We start from the raw sequence: 18,682 nt of genomic DNA on the forward strand, positions 1-18,682 counted from the left end.
GATGAATGAATTTTAAACAGTTGTTTTTTCAGTGTCTCTGGAACTGTAACTGCTGAAAGTAAACGTTATATATTTCCTCAGAACATCTCCTCAAACGTCCTGGAAGAATCTGCAGTTTCTGATGATGTCGTCTCGCCAGATGAAGAAGGAATATGCTCTGGAAAGTATTTTACTGAAGCAGGTCTGGTTGGATTGCTGGAGCAAGCTGCAGCCTCTTTCTCCATGGTAGAAGAGTTTAATACATGTCTTTAGTACAGTACTCCCTTATGGTTGCATAGTATATACGATCAGTGTCCTGCATTGGGGTGGGGAACCACAGGCCTGAGGGCCAAATGCAGACCTCTGGATTATCCCCAGGCCACGCCCCTTCTCATAACATGGCCCCTCCCCCTGGACCCCACCTCTCACCTGCTCTGCTCGGCATTCTTCTCAAGTGTTCTTGAGCTGCGATAAATCCTCTTGTTTGTTTGAATGGAGAGAGAGGGAGGGATGTGGACATAGAAACCTCTGGCTTGAATACAGCCTAGCATACACAGGTGAGAATCACATCAGTTGTTTCGCCCACTTTTGCCTCTGGCCACACTCACAGCTGGAATGGGGAATTTCCAGGTGGGAATGCAGGCCGGAAAATAGTTCCCCACCCGTTCTGCATGTCAGTAAACACTGGGTGCAACTCAAATGCACAATGAAAAGTATAGAAACTTCAGTATTTGCATTTCAGCTGCTCAGCTGCACTGAATTCAGTCGTTTAAGTGGCAGCAGCTCTGACTCAAGTTGCTTGCGAACCAGCTCACATATTTTGTGCCATTGGGATCATGGCTAAGCGGGTTCTCCAACATGCTGTGCTAAATCAGGATCCAACTGGAATGTGCATTCAGAAGTTGCTATGAAACCTTGTTCAGCACTACAGTTCCTCAAATTTCTGTGTCATCAAGGTTGGCCTTGACAGTAGTGTTAGGAAACTTCTGTCTGTGGATTGGAACACAGTTTTATATAATCTTTAAAAAGGCTCTCATTCCATGGGCTGAAGCAAACATGCTGGCATCCCAGCACAGCTGCTACATAGGCTGTTAGCTGCTTCCTTCACACATGGACCAGCACATGAGCTGGGAGTCTTAAATCAGTATTCATCTAGTTTAAATTGGCCTTTGATGCATGGAATCTTGCAAACTTTTGGCAAAATGTACATTTGCACAGGTCTAACACACGACTGATACTTATATCTTGCATTACTTGTTCCATCTCAGTAACCAAATAATCCCAAGCAAGTGTTTTAATTTCATTATTGTAATATAAGCATTTTAATAACATGTTGTACTCAGGCTGCTGCATGTCTGTTTTTTTGATGGATCGATAGACCCGCCTGACATTGACACTGTTTTGTAGGCTGGCATGTACGAAGCAGTCAACGAGGTTTACAAAATCCTCATTCCAATTCATGAAGCTAACAGAGATGCCAAGAAGCTTGCCACAATTCACGGTAAACTCCAGGAAGCATTCACCAAAATAGTTCATCAGGTAATGACTTGGGCTCTTGCTTGCAGCGCAGAGATCCTTAAAAGTATTTGTGTCATTTTCCCTTCAAGTTACATTGAAACCTCAATGGCAGTTATTTTCCAGGTCATCAAAGCATTCAAAATATGGAGACCTTGTGGACAATATTGTAAAGTGTAAAAAATCAGCAAAACTAGGCAAAGAGAGCAATCAGATCAGTCCTAATTTTTCCAGAGCCTTTCACCTAAGTCAGGTCACTATCATGTAGTGTGCTACAAATTCATTCTCTACTTGTGTTTTCCAGGCTAGAGACTGACTTCACAACATGTGAAACTGTAGTTAAGGTGTTTTCATACTGCAATCCTGTTTACTCCCATTGAGTTACTTAGGTGTAAGTAAGCAGGTATAATATTGCAGCCCAAAGCTATACATAGATAGACAGCCTGGGGATTTAATTTTACTCTTTTGCATTTTGAGCTACCTATTTGGCAGGTATCTCTTTTTTGGTGCTGCAACATCTCTCTGCTTGTGCAAACCGTGACCTGCATTGTAGAGGCTGCGTAGTGATGAATGACCCTACTTTTGGGTGTGGAGAAGTGGGCTGGAAGTGTCACTGAAAGATGGCTCCATGGGCCAAGAGAAGAGCCCAGTGGAGGCATTAAAGCTCCCATGTTCATCAACAAGGGAAGAAGAAGTGAGGCTGCTGCAAGCAACCCTCTCCCATCTCACACACTCCAGTCTGTGCCCTGCCATGTTGTCTGCATCTACAGCACGAATGTTGGGGTGGGACGGGGTTTTCGCATGTATAGTTATAGAGACGAAGGACCCCTCTCTGCAGACATTTCATGCAGCACACGTGGATACCGAGAGAAGAGCATGTGACTCAATGCGGTCCTGCTTCTTCCATGTTGATGAATGCAACAGCTAAATTTTCTATGGTATGTGGGGACCAAAACAAGGGCAAGTTGGCACCACAGCAGCTGGGATCAGATTAGACTCTAAGCAAAACTTAAGGCACATTCCCAGACAGTTCAGGCTAACGCCAGCTGAATTTAACCATGGTTAATTAACATGAAAGCTAATGTTAAGCATGCCCCCTTAATCATTTGAAACCAGGATTTGAAGCTGAACAGTGGGTGCCTGGGCACAAAATTGCAGCCAGCTGTTGGCCATATACTGATAAATGAGGGCATTTGCATCTGTGCAGGGCCTCCAGAGGTTCTGCTAGATTGAGGTTTCCATTTTGGTTACATTTTTACTTCCTGAATCTAGCAGGGAGATACTGTTTGGACAACTGGTTGTGCTATATGATTATTTTTAACTGGAACTCAAGCACAAATGAAGAATGGTTTGCATTTTGCTTTATGGATATAAACAACAATGACACAAAATGAGCATTGCCATTCATTACTTGGGAACTGCAGTTGTGTTCCACAGCATGCCGTTCAGCTCAAAAACTGAATTCCTCCAGCAGGAATAACCTGGGTTTCAGTGGCTGAACTTCAGGCTGGAATGGTGAATGCAATGTAATAATTTCCGATTGCCAGAGGATTTGCATTTGCGTTCGATTTCCAGCGCCCGATAATGGAGCTTCTTCATACTTAATATTGATTCTGGGCTATGAAGCGGAAGGCTAACTTAAATGTGTGGCAGCTAAGCCATTTCAAGTGGATAGCACCTTATTGTTGATGGTTGTGTTTTGGCCTTTGAAAAGGAGCTGGTCTTGTTCCTGTGACATACCTTTTTGTTTTTTGTTTTTTTGTTTTACTTTTTATTACACAGAGTACTGGCTGGGAGGTAGGTAATGTTTTAGTTAGTAAAGAACACTAATAGATTGGTCTGATGATGACTCTTGCCAATGCTTTGCCCACATGTGCTAGCTGTGGGTATTTCTGTTGCTGTCTGCTATTGACCTGAATTAATTAACCAAAGAAATACCAGTCAAACTGTTGTGGTCATTTTAGACAATTTAGGTAGTGCATGAATGCATTTTTATTATGACACTAATTGAGGTTCTTTGGTGAATGAGCCACTTTTTACCATCACTAGTTTGTTATTTTTGTATTCCATTTCTCATCAATATTGACACAGAATACCATTTCTTCCTACCATATTTTCACCCCCCAACACAGGGGTCGATTTAAGTTCTAATGCTCAAAGACCTTGAATGCAAAAAACTGTTTCCCGTTAGAAAGACGTTCACTCGTATCCTAACGTATAACTGTAGTATTAATAGTCTTTTGCTACATTCAGCTCTGAGCAAGAGTGAAATGAACTTGGGTTTAGTCCCAGCTCTCAGATCTCTTTAAGAATTAGGTCAATGGGCTTCAACTGGGTGCCAAGATAGAGTCCTTTGTTTTGATTCTGAGATGCACAAAATTCAAATTCCTCTGCAGCTGTTCAGTGACCTAATACAGCTGATTCTGATGCATGTCTGGACCCAAACCATGAAAATAATCCTTGAAGATCTTGTGGGAGATACAATCCACCAACCTTGCCCTGGCTTGTATAAGAATGCCAGTTTCATCTGGCATTGGGGGAGGGTTTTCAGATAATTATATGAAATAGGGACTCTGCCTCAGCCTTTGTTTTGCTGAAAAGATTTCCTAAGCTTCATGAAGCACGCTTAGAGGTTGTACAGTTCCCTTGCTTCCTGGACAGTCCACTACCTTCCGAAACCTTAGAGTTCTGCCTTTGAGATTTGTGGTTAGTGCCCAGACTTTGACAAAAAGCAGAAAGACCCCTTTTGTGTTATTTGATTAGCTGTTTGGAAGTTACTGATATGGTTCTAATATGGCCCATCATACTGAGTAAATTTCCAGCCCATCTGCCTTTTAGATGATCATGCCCCTTAAAGACTTGCACATTTATTTTTCAGACGTCTCAAGATTCTTGGTTCTTTTTGCTGCAACGGCCTAAGATGGCTGTCTGTTGGGAAATAGTTATAATGGAAAATACTGCAACAAATATCCAAGACTATAAATAGATAAGTTTGAAGGCGGACACCTTCATTTTTTGTTGCAGGACAGGCACATTCTTGAGAGTGGCATGGTTTGCACATAACACTAAGACATGGTTTAATAAATCATGGTTTAATTTTCTCGCCTGAACCCCGCCCATCAGCTTAATCATGGTTTATTAACCACAAGCAAATTATGCTAATAAGCCATGGTGTGCTTTTTGTTTAGAAATCCCGGCTTATGTTAACCATGGCATAAAGCTCTGTGTGAACTCATCCAAAATCAGATTCCCGTTGAAATAATTGGTGATACAGGGCACTTAAGTAGGTAAGCCCTTCTGATTTCAGTGGGGCTCGAGTACCTCTAATTTCCTTACAGTTGTGTCTAATATGTACCAATCAAACCTCCATCCTCATTTAAAAACAATAGAAATGTTTCCAAATACATATATTTTATATACACCAACGCAGACCAATTTTGTAAGGAATTTTAAGAATTTGGTACGTAGCTGAAATATGTGTGTTTTGCATTCTCTTGTTGTTGTTAGTAAATATGTGAATAGTTTTTGGATTCCACCTCCCCAAAAGCTGTACAAGTGCTGATTTCTGCTTCTGATTTTCTCTGATTATGTTGCTCTATCAGATAAGAGTCCGGCTCTCTTGTTTAGAGCTTTGGTTCAGAAGAGCAATTACAGACAAGTCAAAACATCATCAAGGCATGTCATATCAAGAGTGCTAATTCCATGACCCGCCATCTGCAGCGAGAGGCTTGGGGACCCAAAATCAGTTTTGGAGCCGGTGTGCATTTTTGTACCACCTGGGAGCTGGCCCAAGCATGTGCAGCCTTTTACAATGCCCACTTTAACCGAAAGGCAAAGTTCATGTCACACAGACTCTCCATTTAGCTCAAGCGCTTGCTTGAAGTGGCACCCATACAGTTTGGTTGCTTCTGTCAACTGCACCATGATTCACCTCCCCCCGAAGGGTTTCCCTGGCGGTGTTAAAATTGGCACAAAACCATGGCAAAAGGCAGTTTGTGGCTGTTCCATTAATGGGACGACAGCCTGCGAGCATCTTTTCTGATCAATGTGTGTGATGCTAAATCGACCCCTGAAGTATATCCTGTCATCAGTTACAATTTTAACATTATTCAGTAATGTTCTATTGCATGGTAAAACACACCCATGGTTTATGTTCTTGTCCACTGCTTTGCACTTGAACTTTCCTCTTGCTGGACATTTTCCTTCTGTGTGGCCTTTTAATACCCATTGCATGTTATTTACCCAGTTCCAGTTTTTAAAATACTTTTTTTGTTTTGTTTATTTGCTGCCAAATGCTGCTTATTTGTTTTGGATTTTCCCTAATCAAAATACTTTCTGTTTTCTCCTCTATTGCCCTGGTTGCTGATCCTCCTCCCCACTTTTACTATTGTCTGTTGTGGTAAGTTCCTACTAAGTTGTTGGTGATTTTTTTTTAAAACTCCCATGGCATCCCCCAATAATTTCATTTTACCAATGACTTATGCCAGCTCAGGGGTTTATGAAACGCCACACAAATCAATCCCAATTAAGTTTGTATGGAAAAAACTTCCCAGCTAACTCCTAAAGTTAAATGTTCGTGGAGGAGTGGCTTTTCCTCATGGAAAGGGGGTTGAACTTAAGTAGGCCTTTTGGCTTCTTCAACTCTGATGTTACGAATTCAAATGCCGGGTTAGCCATTTCACTGCAATGAAAAATGTGGCATTATTGACTCTGATCAGACGGCCTTGGGCATATTTGCACTTCCCTGTGGATAACAGCAGGGCCAAATTCGGTGACAATTTTTGTTGGTTTTGGCTAAGTAAATCCAGTTGGCAAAGGTTTTGGTTCATGTGCAGAAGGAGCCTCTTAAAACTTTGTACCCAACAGATATTTACCATGCATAACAACATATTATGAACCCTTCATAAGTCATGACGGCTGTTATACCTGCTCTGCCAGTTCTGTAATGACTCTACAGTGTTCACCTTCATTCTCTTTGCCTACCAAGGAGCTATTATTTTTTCTCAAAATAATAGATTTAAATGCTTTATAATAACTTCCTTTCTCATAACTGCATTTTAGCACCTCTCCGAAACAAAGACCATGGAGTTTTAATTTGTTTTGTTTGCTTGAAAGCAAGGGTTTTGATTTCTGCGAAAACCTTTGGGCAAAATTATAGAGCCTTCATGTATTCAGAACACACTTGGAACAATAACATGATGACATATGATGTTATTGATGTCCCCATCTTTTGCCTGTTGTTAATGGAACTTCGTGCTTTGGTTCTTGTGTTGCACACATTCCAGCATGCTCTGGGTTGACATTTCCCCAAATCTTCCTAGGCATTGATCCATCAACCCCCTCCCCCATTCTCCTCCCCACAAATTAATGGAAGCTAAATGGAAAGAACCTTCGTTATAAACACCACCTCCTAATTTGTCTTAGGTGACCATTGGTAAAGCTTAGAATGATGCTTATTTATTTGAAACTCCTGTCATAATAGTACTTTTGATTCATTACATAAGTTTCCTTAAGTGTCTCATGGTGTTGCCAAGATTATTAATGGAAGTTAGCGCAATTAGCAGACAATGCTGCCTAAGCCAAATAGCTTACCTTTCCTATTACAAAAATCAAGGAGAACCCTAAAGTTTGTGGCATATGTGGAGGGGGAGTCTCCAGGAGAGCAAGTTGGGTTCTCTAAAAGCCTAGAGAGAGTTGCAGAGATTTAGAAGGTGCCTGCTCATGTGTGGACAAGCACTGTCAGCCATAAAATTACCTGTTGTCCTTCAGTCCTTTTTATCAAGTTCATTGTCGCTTTTACAGAACATTGCATACTTTACACTTTCCTACAAGGTTCTTATGATGCACATAATTCATAAGTGAATTATGCACGTGTTGTCTATTTTGCCACATGTTGTGTGTGTTCAGAAGCAGCTGTGATTCCCACTGCATGTGCCAAGCTAAGTATGTGTGTTTTCTGCCAATGGCGGTCAGTGTACATGCCTTTCCCCCGCAAATGGAAGCAATATCACTGTCCAAGAAACATCATGTACACAGTGGCCCTGAGTGACTTCTAATGCTTTGGATTGTCATTGAGAATAATAGTAAGTGCATTTATGTGGATGAAAGACATAAGGTACCAGTGTTCAGAGAGAGAGAAGAGTGTTCCACAGTTGTAGGATACACATATAATTATGAATATAAGCTTAAATGCAACCCAGGCACTTAACTTAGAGATGACATCAGAGTGACTGAAATGTGTTTGAGGGTCTTTCTCAATTTTCATGGAAAACTTGATACCATCCACTGGTATAGAGGATATGCTGAGGGACGTCAACTCGGGTAGCTTACTTGAGTCAACCTTGTTTTTATATAGGCCAGTTGGGATTAACACAGACTGAAGTTGTCTGTGCTACTATTCCAAGATGGGGGAAATTAATCTGTAGTCTTCCCAACACTGACTTCCTGCCCATTCTGCAACTTCTACTTTTTCCTTAGGGTCGTGTAAGTAGTCCGTTAGCTGTTTCCACCTCCCTTGGGCAGTTCATGGGCCTGTTCCAGTTTCTGTCCTGGGTATTGACCAATCTAGTTAACTATCAGAATCTTTGTTTATGGCCACAGCAGATTACCTGTCATTGAAGAGCAATGTCACATGAGAGGTTGGCGTTACTGCAAGCATAGGCAGGTGTTCACAGGACCGCTCTTCAGTAGTCCAGGCTAGGCAGTCAGAGAATGGTAAGGGGTGGTGACTCCTCATCTTCTCAGGACCTTTTCTATAAGGTCCAGTAGCATTTTACTCTTTCATCCTATTCTGCTGGATGTATGGGGCAACATCATGAAAATGGAGTGTCCTGATGGCATTATTTATTTCTCTCTCTAATCAACCTGGCTCCTAAAATTCTGGTTTGGCAGTGTCTGTCCAGGATATAGGGAGGGATGTGGAGAAGGTGTTTGAAGCTGAATCCAGAAAAGACTGAGTTGATTGGTAGGCTCTATGATCTGGGAGGGTCAGAAATATCAGACTAGGACCTGGAAGACCAGGTTTAAATCCCCACTTGGCCATGAAGCTCACTGGGTGACTCTGGGCCATTCTCTGCCTTTTAGCCTGGAGCTCCTTGGAGGGAAAAGTGGCATATAAATGCAATACATAAAGTCTGCAGACTTTTGCTGGACTGGTGGACCCAAAGAGTACGGTGGTACCTTGGTTCTTGAACTTAATCTGTTCCGGGAGCCTGTTTGACTCCTGAAACCATTTGAAAACCAAGGTGCAGGTTCCAGTTGGCTGCAGGAGCTTCCTGCACTCAAGCAGAAGCCACGTCGGATGTTCGACTTCCGAAAAATGTTCGCAAACCGGAACACTTCTGGGTTTGCAGCGTTTGGAGGCCAATTTGTTCAGCAACTAAACCGTTCAGGAACCAAGCTTCCACTGTACTTGATAACTCCATTTAGAGAAGGTGCACTTTTTTTTCTCAGGTTACAAAATAACAACCACAAGAAATGTCTTTGTGCTCTCCATGTTTGACTGTAGTAATAATGCACGCTACCCGAGACCTGGGGATTCATCGTCACCTGGGAATGATGAAGATGAGGATTACTACCACTTGATAGGAATGGGTTGCTGTTGCTCCCAGACCTACACCAACATTTTGATATTTCAGTAACAATTAGAGACGCAGATTATGACTTACGAGGCCCTAAAGAGTTTTATCCTTGTATGTTCTTAGAGCTTTTGTTTCTCTTTTGTGTGCCCATCCTGACCGTTAACATAGGTGGACAATTTCTTCTTGCACGGTCTCCCTGGATGATGTTTCCACCGGGCCCAGGCCCCAGAGCATTATCCCGAATCGCTGTCCATCCTTTCTGTTCAAGCTAGAATTGGAAGCTAGTGAGGGAGGCTTTGTTTATCTATTTTAATCCTCTTCTTTTTTCCTGTTAAGCATCTTTTGAAACGTGTTACTGGCCCAGAGACACCAAGGATAGGGTGGGATGCAAAGTTCAACAGCTAGTGCATCACATTGCTCCTTTTTATATATATAATTCTGAGTGCTGCAGCATAACTGTGCCATGAGAGTAAAGGTGAACATTTGGAGTACTTTTCTCAGCTTATATTTGTGACTATGTGCATGCAGTGTGAATTCTTTCAGTTGTGACTTGGTGGAAAGAAACTGCAGATTTGGTGGCTTCCATTTCAAACAATTTGCTGCTCTCTTATCTTTCAGTTTACATTTTTGCCTTCCACATAAGTGTGCACCACCTCCCAGTTTTATTGCCACAAGTGTTGGGTGTGTTAAGACGGCTCAGTTTACCACTGAGCCAAATGGAAGCAGCTGCTTGGAATCTTAATACAGGAGCATCTGTATATGCCAGAAGAATGCAGTTTAGCACTATGGTTCACCCCAGAAATTATGTGCTCAAAACAACTTGCTTGTTTTGAATCGCTGCGAAGTCACTTCCCCTACTATAGAGGGGGTGTGAATAGGTGGAGAGTTGACACACGACTCTGCATCTCAAAGACTCCCAAAAGAAAAGTGGGACAGGAACCTGGGAGGCTTTCCTAGTAAAAAGGATGGATTGGCATTCGAAAATTTGCGAATTGTCAGAGTGATCCATACAATTGCATGGAGATGCGATACCAGGTCTCCTTTCCAGTGTTTGTTCTGCAAATTGTACCATTGGAAAAACAAGAGATCCCAGTGGCACTAACATTTTACAGCAGCATGCGAAATATGTTCTCATGGACTGTGGCTACAGGAAAGTTTAGTGGTTGCCACCTGATCCTGCTTTCATCTCTATTAGAGAACAGAATGAAACATACGGTAGTCTAGTTTCCATAGCACTAATCACACTGATGCCATCACATATAGAAGAAACCACGAGAGGGCATGATGTGGTGACAATATAATGCTATACCACTGTGCAGTCCACTCTCACAGTCCACACACCAAATGCGGGGGAAAGTTATTCTATCCAAGGCACCGTCTCCACCCCTTAAACCCATTTTATTCCCATTTTCTTAAATGATGAGCTGCAAAGAGCAAATTAGATAACACCAATTATTCCCCACATTTATTATTTCAGCATTCTGCTCTGGTGATGACATAGTCCATGCCATATTTTAGGCCACAGTCCCAGAGAACGGAAGCATGCAAGTAAACTGTGAAGTCCAGCAAGAATCCCTAATGATTCTTGAGTGATCCGAACCCGCATGGTGTTGGAAATTTGGCTTGGTCCAAACTCAGAGTGACACCAATCTAACCAGTGGTAAATCTGTGCTGCTCCACCAGTCAAGAAAGCAAATAGCCATGACAGTGTTCCTTTCTGTAAGGTTGCTTTCTTGACTATTGCCAGCATTGCTTTCTAAACCTATTAGGCTTGCTAAAGTGGTCCCGTTCTTATGCCGAGCTACTGATTTTTATCCCATTGCATGATTGAGGCTAGATTTCCCATAAATCTCGTAAGTGTATGGTTTAAATTTTAGTGTGCCCCCCCTTTTTTTTGCTGTAACTGGTTTACAATTCTCTTTAGCCCTACTTGTTGGTTTGTTTGTTCCTGCATGGCATTGTGTTCAAAGGGAGTGTTAAAAGCAGGAAAAGATGTGACGGGGCTTTTGTATTGAAATGCTATTCGTCTTTCTGCACCTAGGATGGTAAGCGGATGTTTGGTACATACTTCCGTGTTGGTTTTTATGGGACTAAATTTGGAGACCTCGATGAACAAGAGTTCGTTTACAAGGAACCGGCCATAACAAAATTGGCTGAAATTTCTCATCGCTTAGAGGTGAGATGGTCTCGGCAAGTCTAAAATACAATCCTGTAGTTACATGGGCTTTCAGGGAGCTCCCAGTATGTTTCCAAATGCAATTCAAAGTGTTGGTGCTGACCTTTAAAGCCCTCGGCCCTGTATACCTGAAGGAGTATCTCCACCCCCATTGTTCAGCCCAGACCCTGAAGTCCAGTTCCGAGGGCCTTCTGGCGGTTACCTCATCATGAGAATTGAGGTTACAGGGAACCATGCCGAGGGCCTTCTTGGTAGTGGCCCTTTCCCTGTGGAATGCCTTCCCGTCAGATGTCAAATAAGTAAATAATTACACAACTTCATGAAGGCAGCCCTTTATCAGGAAGCTTTTTATGTTTGATATCTTAATGTGTTGGAGGGCTGGCCAAAGTGGCTGGGGCAACCCAGTTGGATGGGTGGGGTATAAGTAATAAATAATTGTAATTGTAATTATAAAAAGAGTCAAGTTCAGGGATTACTTTATTCCCTCCCCCTGCAAAAAAACAAAACAAACAAACAAACAAACAAAAACCTGTGTTCACCTGACCTTTGGTCCTGTCCACATAAGCTGTAGCATTCACATATGCAAGACAGCCATGAATAGGATTGTGGCTCAGTGCATTAGTGAAAAGGACCCTTCAGGCCAAGTAATTTCCAATCGTTCACAAAGAGCAATCAAAGATAGGAGCCCTGTTTACTTTACTTTTTAAACCTCCACAAGGTAAATGTAGGCTCAGGTTTATCTTGTACCAAGATTAGCCCAGTTCTGAGCCATGGGGTTGCATTCAGACAACCATACCTTGGCTTAATAAGCTGAGATGTGAATGAGCCTCATGCACCCACAGACGGCGGCTTCACCTTTTGCTTCGTGCAAGTCAGGAAGTTTCAGTTAGCTATAGTTTCCCCTTACATTCCAACTGGGAACTGATGGTTTCGAGCTTCCAAACAAGCCAGAATACAAAGCCTTGGTTTAACATTGGCTTAGGACCCTGGCATGTTTAGGAGTCATTGACTATAGTTTCCCAGCTTGAACTGAGAGTTATATATATAGTTTATTAACTGCAGTTAATTAAGACTAAATCGCTACACTCATGAATGAAAGAACAAAACAGCTGCAGTCTGGGAACAAAGCTCACTCATATCTTGGCTTAGTGTGTGCTTTGGTGTGTAATGTGTGGTCTTTTAAACTTGTTTTGCTGCACACACTGTCTGATGTATGATAAAATGATGGGATTTGTCCACATTGACAAAATACTTTGAGGTAGACTCCCCCCCACGTTATTATTTTTCCTGCCCCCCCAAAAAAAATTGTTCCCCAAAGTTATGCAGGCATAGCCCACACCACAGCCATAGTCCTAACTGTTTTTCATGTGATTCTGCTAACATTATGTGCCAACCCTTCCTTTAAAACTTTGCTCCAGATTGCACTTTACAATATCTTGTTGATCATTTTCAGGGTTTTTATGGAGAAAGGTTTGGTGAAGATGTTGTCGAAGTGATTAAGGACTCTAACCCTGTCGACAAATGTAAATTAGATGCCAACAAGGTAAGAAGCTAAAAATAAGTATCAAGTTGGACATTCCTGTATCTAGTGTGAGAAGTGCCCTTGTTCCTGGCTTGTGCATAGCTACACACTATGGTTCCAGAAAATAAATTGAGTGGCTAAGATGCTGCTGCACCAGGGCCATTTATCTCAGGATCTCCCTGACCTTATCCCCACGCCTCTCTCAGTCTAGATACAGGTATCAGGTATCAGTTTTTAGACAATTCTGGTATAGAATATAATTGATGTATTGTATCACTTCATACTATATTTTCACCAGGGAGACTGAGGCAAGAGTTGCCTGCTTTCACAGACTTTTGTATCTTTGCAACTGGCTCTGAGATATAAGTTCAGAGTGTGGAGGACAAAATGGCGGCAAGTTGTGCTTTCCACTGGTGTGGGCCTCGTTCTGTCTCTTGGTTAATGCCCCTTGCTGCTCACTCACAAACATAAAAATTCTGCAGCAGGAGCAGCGTCACGAGTGAATGAGGGCCATGCGCGGTTGCTAGTTGGCTGGTGACTATTCTGCAGTGTATTCCTACTAGTCTGTTTTTCTGCCCCAGGCCTATATACAGATAACTTACGTGGAGCCTTACTTTGACACGTACGAAATGAAGGACCGGATAACCTATTTTGACAAAAACTACAACTTGCGGCGATTCATGTACTGTACACCCTTCACGCTGGATGGCAGAGCTCATGGTGAGCTGCATGAACAGTTCAAGAGGAAGACCATCCTCACGACATCACATGCATTCCCTTACATTAAAACCCGGATTAATGTCATTCACAAGGAGGAGGTGAGCCCTGAACTGTAAATTTAAGAGGGAGAAATGCCAGAAATAGAGGGGGAATGATTAACATAAAAAATAATGCGCTCAGTAAAGTTTCAGCTTGCTGATTATTGATTGGCATATGTTTTAGATGCATTTACAAAGCTGCTTTTACTGCAAAAGCCGGACAGGAGGAGCTTTTATTTCAGGTGTCAGGTTTTGATACTGATGATTACTATTGCTGGAAAACTGCTCTAGTTTTTTCGGTAGTTCTTTGCATCTAGCAACTGGGAAAAAGAAAAATCAACACACCTGTTGTCAGGGGTTCAGGGACAGAGGCACAGGTGAGGGAGGAGACAGAGAGCGAGGGGGAAGAATCCCAGGGCAGCGAGGAAGAGGATGACAATGACTTGAGGGTTTCCATGAGTCTTTCAAGTGAATCGGAGGATTCCCAAAAGGGGGCGCCTGTGGTCATGTCGAGGGGAGTCACAGGGGAGACCCATCAGGAGCAGGGGACCAGCAGGGGAACCCAGAGTGGGAGCTGGGAGTCGGGACCGGCTTCCACGGCAGAGCGCAGTGAAGGGGGTGGAGATTCCACAGTGACAGGAGGAGCAAGTCCGAAAGGAGAGAGGGAGGGGAGATCGGAGCAAGACATCCTCCCGGAAGGGGAGGGGAGTAGTGCAGGCAGTAATGTAACTGTCAAGAGGAAGGTTAGAGGCTGCGAACACGCGCCAAGTTCAAATGTGGAGGCGCGCGGAAGTACAGGGAGCCCGGAGGAGGAGCCAGGTCCCAAAGCACGCAGGAGGGGGGAAGAGCTGTCTGGGGATTCCGCGTCAGGGGAATCCAGGAGGGGCGAAACCCCAGGGGGCAGGAAGACCCTGCGGAAAAGGAAAGAAAGGAAGAGGTGGAGCAGCACAGCCCTCTTAAACTGGTGCAGAGGAGGGACTGACTCAGAGGGGACTTCAGCGGTCTAAGCGTAACAGACGTGGGGCTGCGCGCCTCGGCTGTGGAGCGTACAATGTACTGCAATAAACATCTTAGTATATAAACTGGACTAGGCGTTGGTCTCTTGTGAGCTGGGACCTGAGGCAGCCCTGACACCTGTATAGCTCAGTTGGTTACAGTGTGGTGCTGATAACACAAAGGTTGCAGGTTTGATTCCCTGCATGATATGGAACAGTTGCATATTCCTGCATTGCAGAGGGTTGGACTAGATGATCCTCAGTGTCCCTTCCAACTCTACAATTCTGATTCTCCCTTTATTTAGGAGTCTAAATTAAATTTTCTCGTAATCACAATGAAAAGGGAAATCCCTGATGTTCTTCTTAAATTTTCCTGTGTTCGTTTCCTTAGATCATTTTGACACCAATTGAAGTCGCCATTGAGGATATGCAAAAGAAAACCCAAGAGTTGGCTTTTGCAACACATCAAGATCCAGCAGATCCCAAAATGCTCCAGATGGTGCTTCAAGGTTCAGTAGGCACAACGGTAAATCAGGTAAGGATACAGAACCTGTAGGTCCTGTCAGTGTCTTGATCACAAAGGTCCATGAGTACATCCATTAAGACTTGCTTATTTTAAAAAACATTGTCAAAAATGGGTTCTGAACATATATTGCATATAAACAGTAATAATAGTGTATATAAATAACTTGTTTTGTATTGAAGAACTAAGAGGACAGTATTATTGAAGTAGTGGCTAACAGAGTGTGTACAAATGCAAGTAATTTGAGTGTGTAGAAGCACATTCGCCAAGCTTTACTCTCTGAAGCAAAGTGGTTCTGTGAGTTAACAGCAGAAGCAAGAGGTGCACATTTGATTGAATGGAACATGTGATGTAGTAATCTCCCCTTCCCAGGACAGAACATCTCTAAAAAAAGATTCACTTTTTTTTTTAAAGGCAGACATTTCACTGAATAGCAGTACATAATACATGTTTGCTCCGGAGAAAGTCCTGTTGAGTTCAATGGGACTTATTCCTAGGTAAACATGTCTATGTGATACCTAAAAACTAGAGGTCAGTGCCCACCAACAAGTAGGGGTAGGTGTCAGACCAAATCAGTATTTGAATCTTTGCTAAGTACTGTCAACACATATTTAATGAGAGTGTGGTGGGTCCTAATCTGAGATCTGTTTGTATGCATCCTTAGAGCTGCTATAGGCAACATTTGAAAGCAATCCTTGTGCAGCTCTGCCTTCTCCTTGGCAGTTGCATAAATGTCCACGTAGAGAGGAAGAGAAGGGAGGTTGTGGAGTGTGGTCCTAGTGGGGAGACAGCCTAAAGAAATTCTATGGAGTCTTCCATGTATGTGAAATGATTCCAGTAGTCAGCCCTGCAGAAGTATCTCACTACCTGCCTCTTCTTTAAAGGGACCACTAGAGGTTGCACAGGTTTTCTTATCAGAGATACCCAACGATCCTAAGCTCTTCCGTCACCATAATAAACTACGGCTTTGTTTCAAAGACTTCACAAAAAGGTATTGTGCTTCAATGAACATCTCTTTTTTCCCATTTTAATTGTCCTAAAAAAGATCATGATAGATATGTTGATCAATTGTCTTGTGGCGGGTCTGATTACTTACTTTAGTCCCTTCTCACCATGCAGCCCCGATGTACAGTCGTACATCGGAAGTCGAACAGAATCCGTTCGACTTCCAAAACATTCGGAAACCAAGGCATGGCTTTCGATTGGCTGCAGGAAGCTCCTGTAGCCAATCGGAAGCCGCGTCGGATGTTCAGGTTCCAAAAGAATGTTCACAAACCGTTCAACTTCCGAGATACTGTATATTGCTTCTTAATTCATTTCTGCATAATTTAGAAAATTCCTTGAAACTTTATCCTACATTCCTCAAAAAAGCACTACTAAGGCATACAACAGATTTGGCATTATTAGGTGGCACTGATGTTCTTCCAGCACATGTTGGCCTTGATCCATGAATGCTGACGCACTTCTAATAATAATAATAAAAAATTTTATTTATATCCCGCCCTCCCCAGCCGAAGCCGGGCTCAGGGCGGCTAACAATAATAAAATAGTACAACATTCTAAAATCATTTCATTATAAAATTAATTCAACTCAAATTGATGGCAACCATTAGGCTAAAGTTCTGTGAAGATTGCCAAAGGAGGGAGTCAGGCTGTGCCCTGACCAAAGGCCTGGTGGAACAGCTCTGTCTTGCAGACCCTGCGGAAAGAAGTCAAGCCCCGCAGGGCCCTAGTCTCTTGTGACAGAGCGTTCCACCAGATTGGAGCCACAGCCGAGAAAGCTCTGGCTCTAGTTGAGGCCAGCCTAACCTCGCTGTGGCCTGGGACCTTCAGGATGTTTTTGTTTGAGGACCATAAGTTCCTCTGTGGGACATACCAGGAGAGGTGGTCCCGTAGGTACGAGGGTCCTAGGCCATATAGGGCTTTAAAGGTTAAAACCAGCACTTTAAACCTGATCCTGTACCCCACTGGGAGCCAGTGCAGCTGGTATAGCACCGGGTGAATGTGATCTTGCAGCGAGGACCCCGTAAGGAATCTCGCTGCACCATTCTGCACCCGCTGGAGTTTCTGGGTCAGTCTCAAGGGCAGCCCCACGTAGAGCGAGTTACAATAATCCTTTCAGGAGCAGTCCCCTTTTTTCTTGTCTAAGCAAGGGGCATTCTGGACATGTACGGTGAGCATTTTCCTGCTGTTAAACAAGGAAACACAGAAAACCTCACAGTGCTTTGTATTTACCTTTTATATACACGTTGGAGAATCATGTATAGCCAGCTGCTTTAGTACAGAAGCAGGTAGCTTCATTTCTTTTTAAATGCTGTTAGACAGCTTTAGAGAAATCAGATTTCTAGGATGACTTGGAGACATCTACTCCAAGGAACAGAAAGACTGATGTTTTATTGTGTGAAAGCCAATTTTGGCATTGCAGTCACTCTGCGTTGGAAGTTTCGAATGTTTCCAAATAAGTGCAATTAGTGTTGTGACCCAAGGAGTGTACGCAAAGGAGACAGATACAATGCTGCTGGCTGGCTCCAAGAGGGTAGACTATGGTCACTTTCCTATTGTCTGAATTTTTTTGTTTTCTAGGTGTGAAGATGCACTGCGCAAGAACAAGAGCCTGATTGGTCCAGATCAAAAAGAGTATCAGCGGGAGCTTGAAAGAAATTACCACCGTCTCAAGGAAGCACTTCAGCCTCTGATCAATAGAAAAATTCCCCAATTATACAAGACGGTTCTTCCTGCTGCTTGCCACAGGTAATTCTTATATATGTTAACATCTCTTGTTAATGTTTCTTTAAAAGGTCTCCTGGATAGGAAAAGTACATGGGAAGGCAAATTGAAAGTTCCTATCTGTAGTGATATAAAATCCTTACAATTACTTTACTAACACCCCTATATCTGTGGCCCCAAGCCCTCTTTCTCACACTTAAGACCAGAGCCTTAGGCTTCTAGTCACCCCCTGAGATAGGAGAATTAGTTAATTTTATAGCTGCACATGCAAACACTTTGTGTAGCAGAATATTACTCACCACCAGACTCTGGTGTTCAGCTTGGGAAGTAGCTTATCTCATTGTTTTTTCCTCCCCAGAGATTCCTTCAGCAGAATGAGCCTTCGCAAAATGGACATCTGAGCACCTTAAAATACACTTAAGAATTTTAAGGTACTGAACAAATGAGTGCAGTGTCATCAACACCGGGAATTTTTTATAAGTTTTATTTGGAAATAAAACTTTGGACTTTGTTCAGGACACCATGCACACATTTTACCAATTTACATGGAAGTGTTAAGTGGCCAAATTTCCCTTCTGAATTATTATATAGACTTCAAACCTTTTTTAACCCCATGGCAGCAGTATACAAACTACTGGTGAGACTGTAAACACAACTGTTTTTTAAGACATTTTTTAATATTCAGAGGTACTCCAAATGCATCAACCATTATTTATAGCATTCTTTAATGTTAAATTTGTTTTTGTTTTAGTTCATATATTTATTTTATATTAGGAGCATTTGCAAATGCATTTAAACCATTTTTAATGCAGTGTTTATTTTAATGGTACCATTAAATATTTGAATGTTTACACTTTATTTCTTGGTGTGCCAGCTTTTAAAATTCATCTTTGTGTGAAAAAAGATC

The 18,682-nt window shown here is 42.6% G+C and overlaps 1 protein-coding gene across 7 annotated transcripts in view; it reads left to right on the forward strand.

The window, feature by feature from the left end:
- The window catches only part of DOCK7 (dedicator of cytokinesis 7), a 108,644-nt gene extending 90,011 nt beyond the window's left edge, over window positions 1–18,633 (forward strand). For 3 of the 7 annotated variants that reach the window (XM_077928660.1, XM_077928663.1, XM_077928664.1), the window contains 10 exons: window positions 82–225; window positions 1,387–1,518; window positions 3,277–3,291; window positions 11,125–11,250; window positions 12,704–12,793; window positions 13,354–13,590; window positions 14,917–15,060; window positions 15,933–16,039; window positions 17,632–17,799; window positions 18,134–18,633. In XM_077928660.1, the coding sequence (XP_077784786.1) occupies window positions 82–225; window positions 1,387–1,518; window positions 3,277–3,291; window positions 11,125–11,250; window positions 12,704–12,793; window positions 13,354–13,590; window positions 14,917–15,060; window positions 15,933–16,039; window positions 17,632–17,799; window positions 18,134–18,176 (1,206 nt within the window). In that variant the 3' untranslated portion in view covers window positions 18,177–18,633. Of the gene's footprint in view, window positions 1–81; window positions 226–1,386; window positions 1,519–3,276; window positions 3,292–11,115; window positions 11,251–12,703; window positions 12,794–13,353; window positions 13,591–14,916; window positions 15,061–15,932; window positions 16,040–17,631; window positions 17,800–18,133 lie in introns of all 7 variants that reach the window. The other 4 variants (XM_077928662.1, XM_077928666.1, XM_077928661.1 and 1 more) reach the window with 2 other exon arrangements.
- The last annotated feature ends 49 nt before the right edge of the window (window positions 18,634–18,682 follow it).

Source organism: Podarcis muralis, chromosome 5 (genome assembly GCF_964188315.1).
Source record: "Podarcis muralis chromosome 5, rPodMur119.hap1.1, whole genome shotgun sequence".
NCBI lineage: Eukaryota > Metazoa > Chordata > Lepidosauria > Squamata > Lacertidae > Podarcis > Podarcis muralis.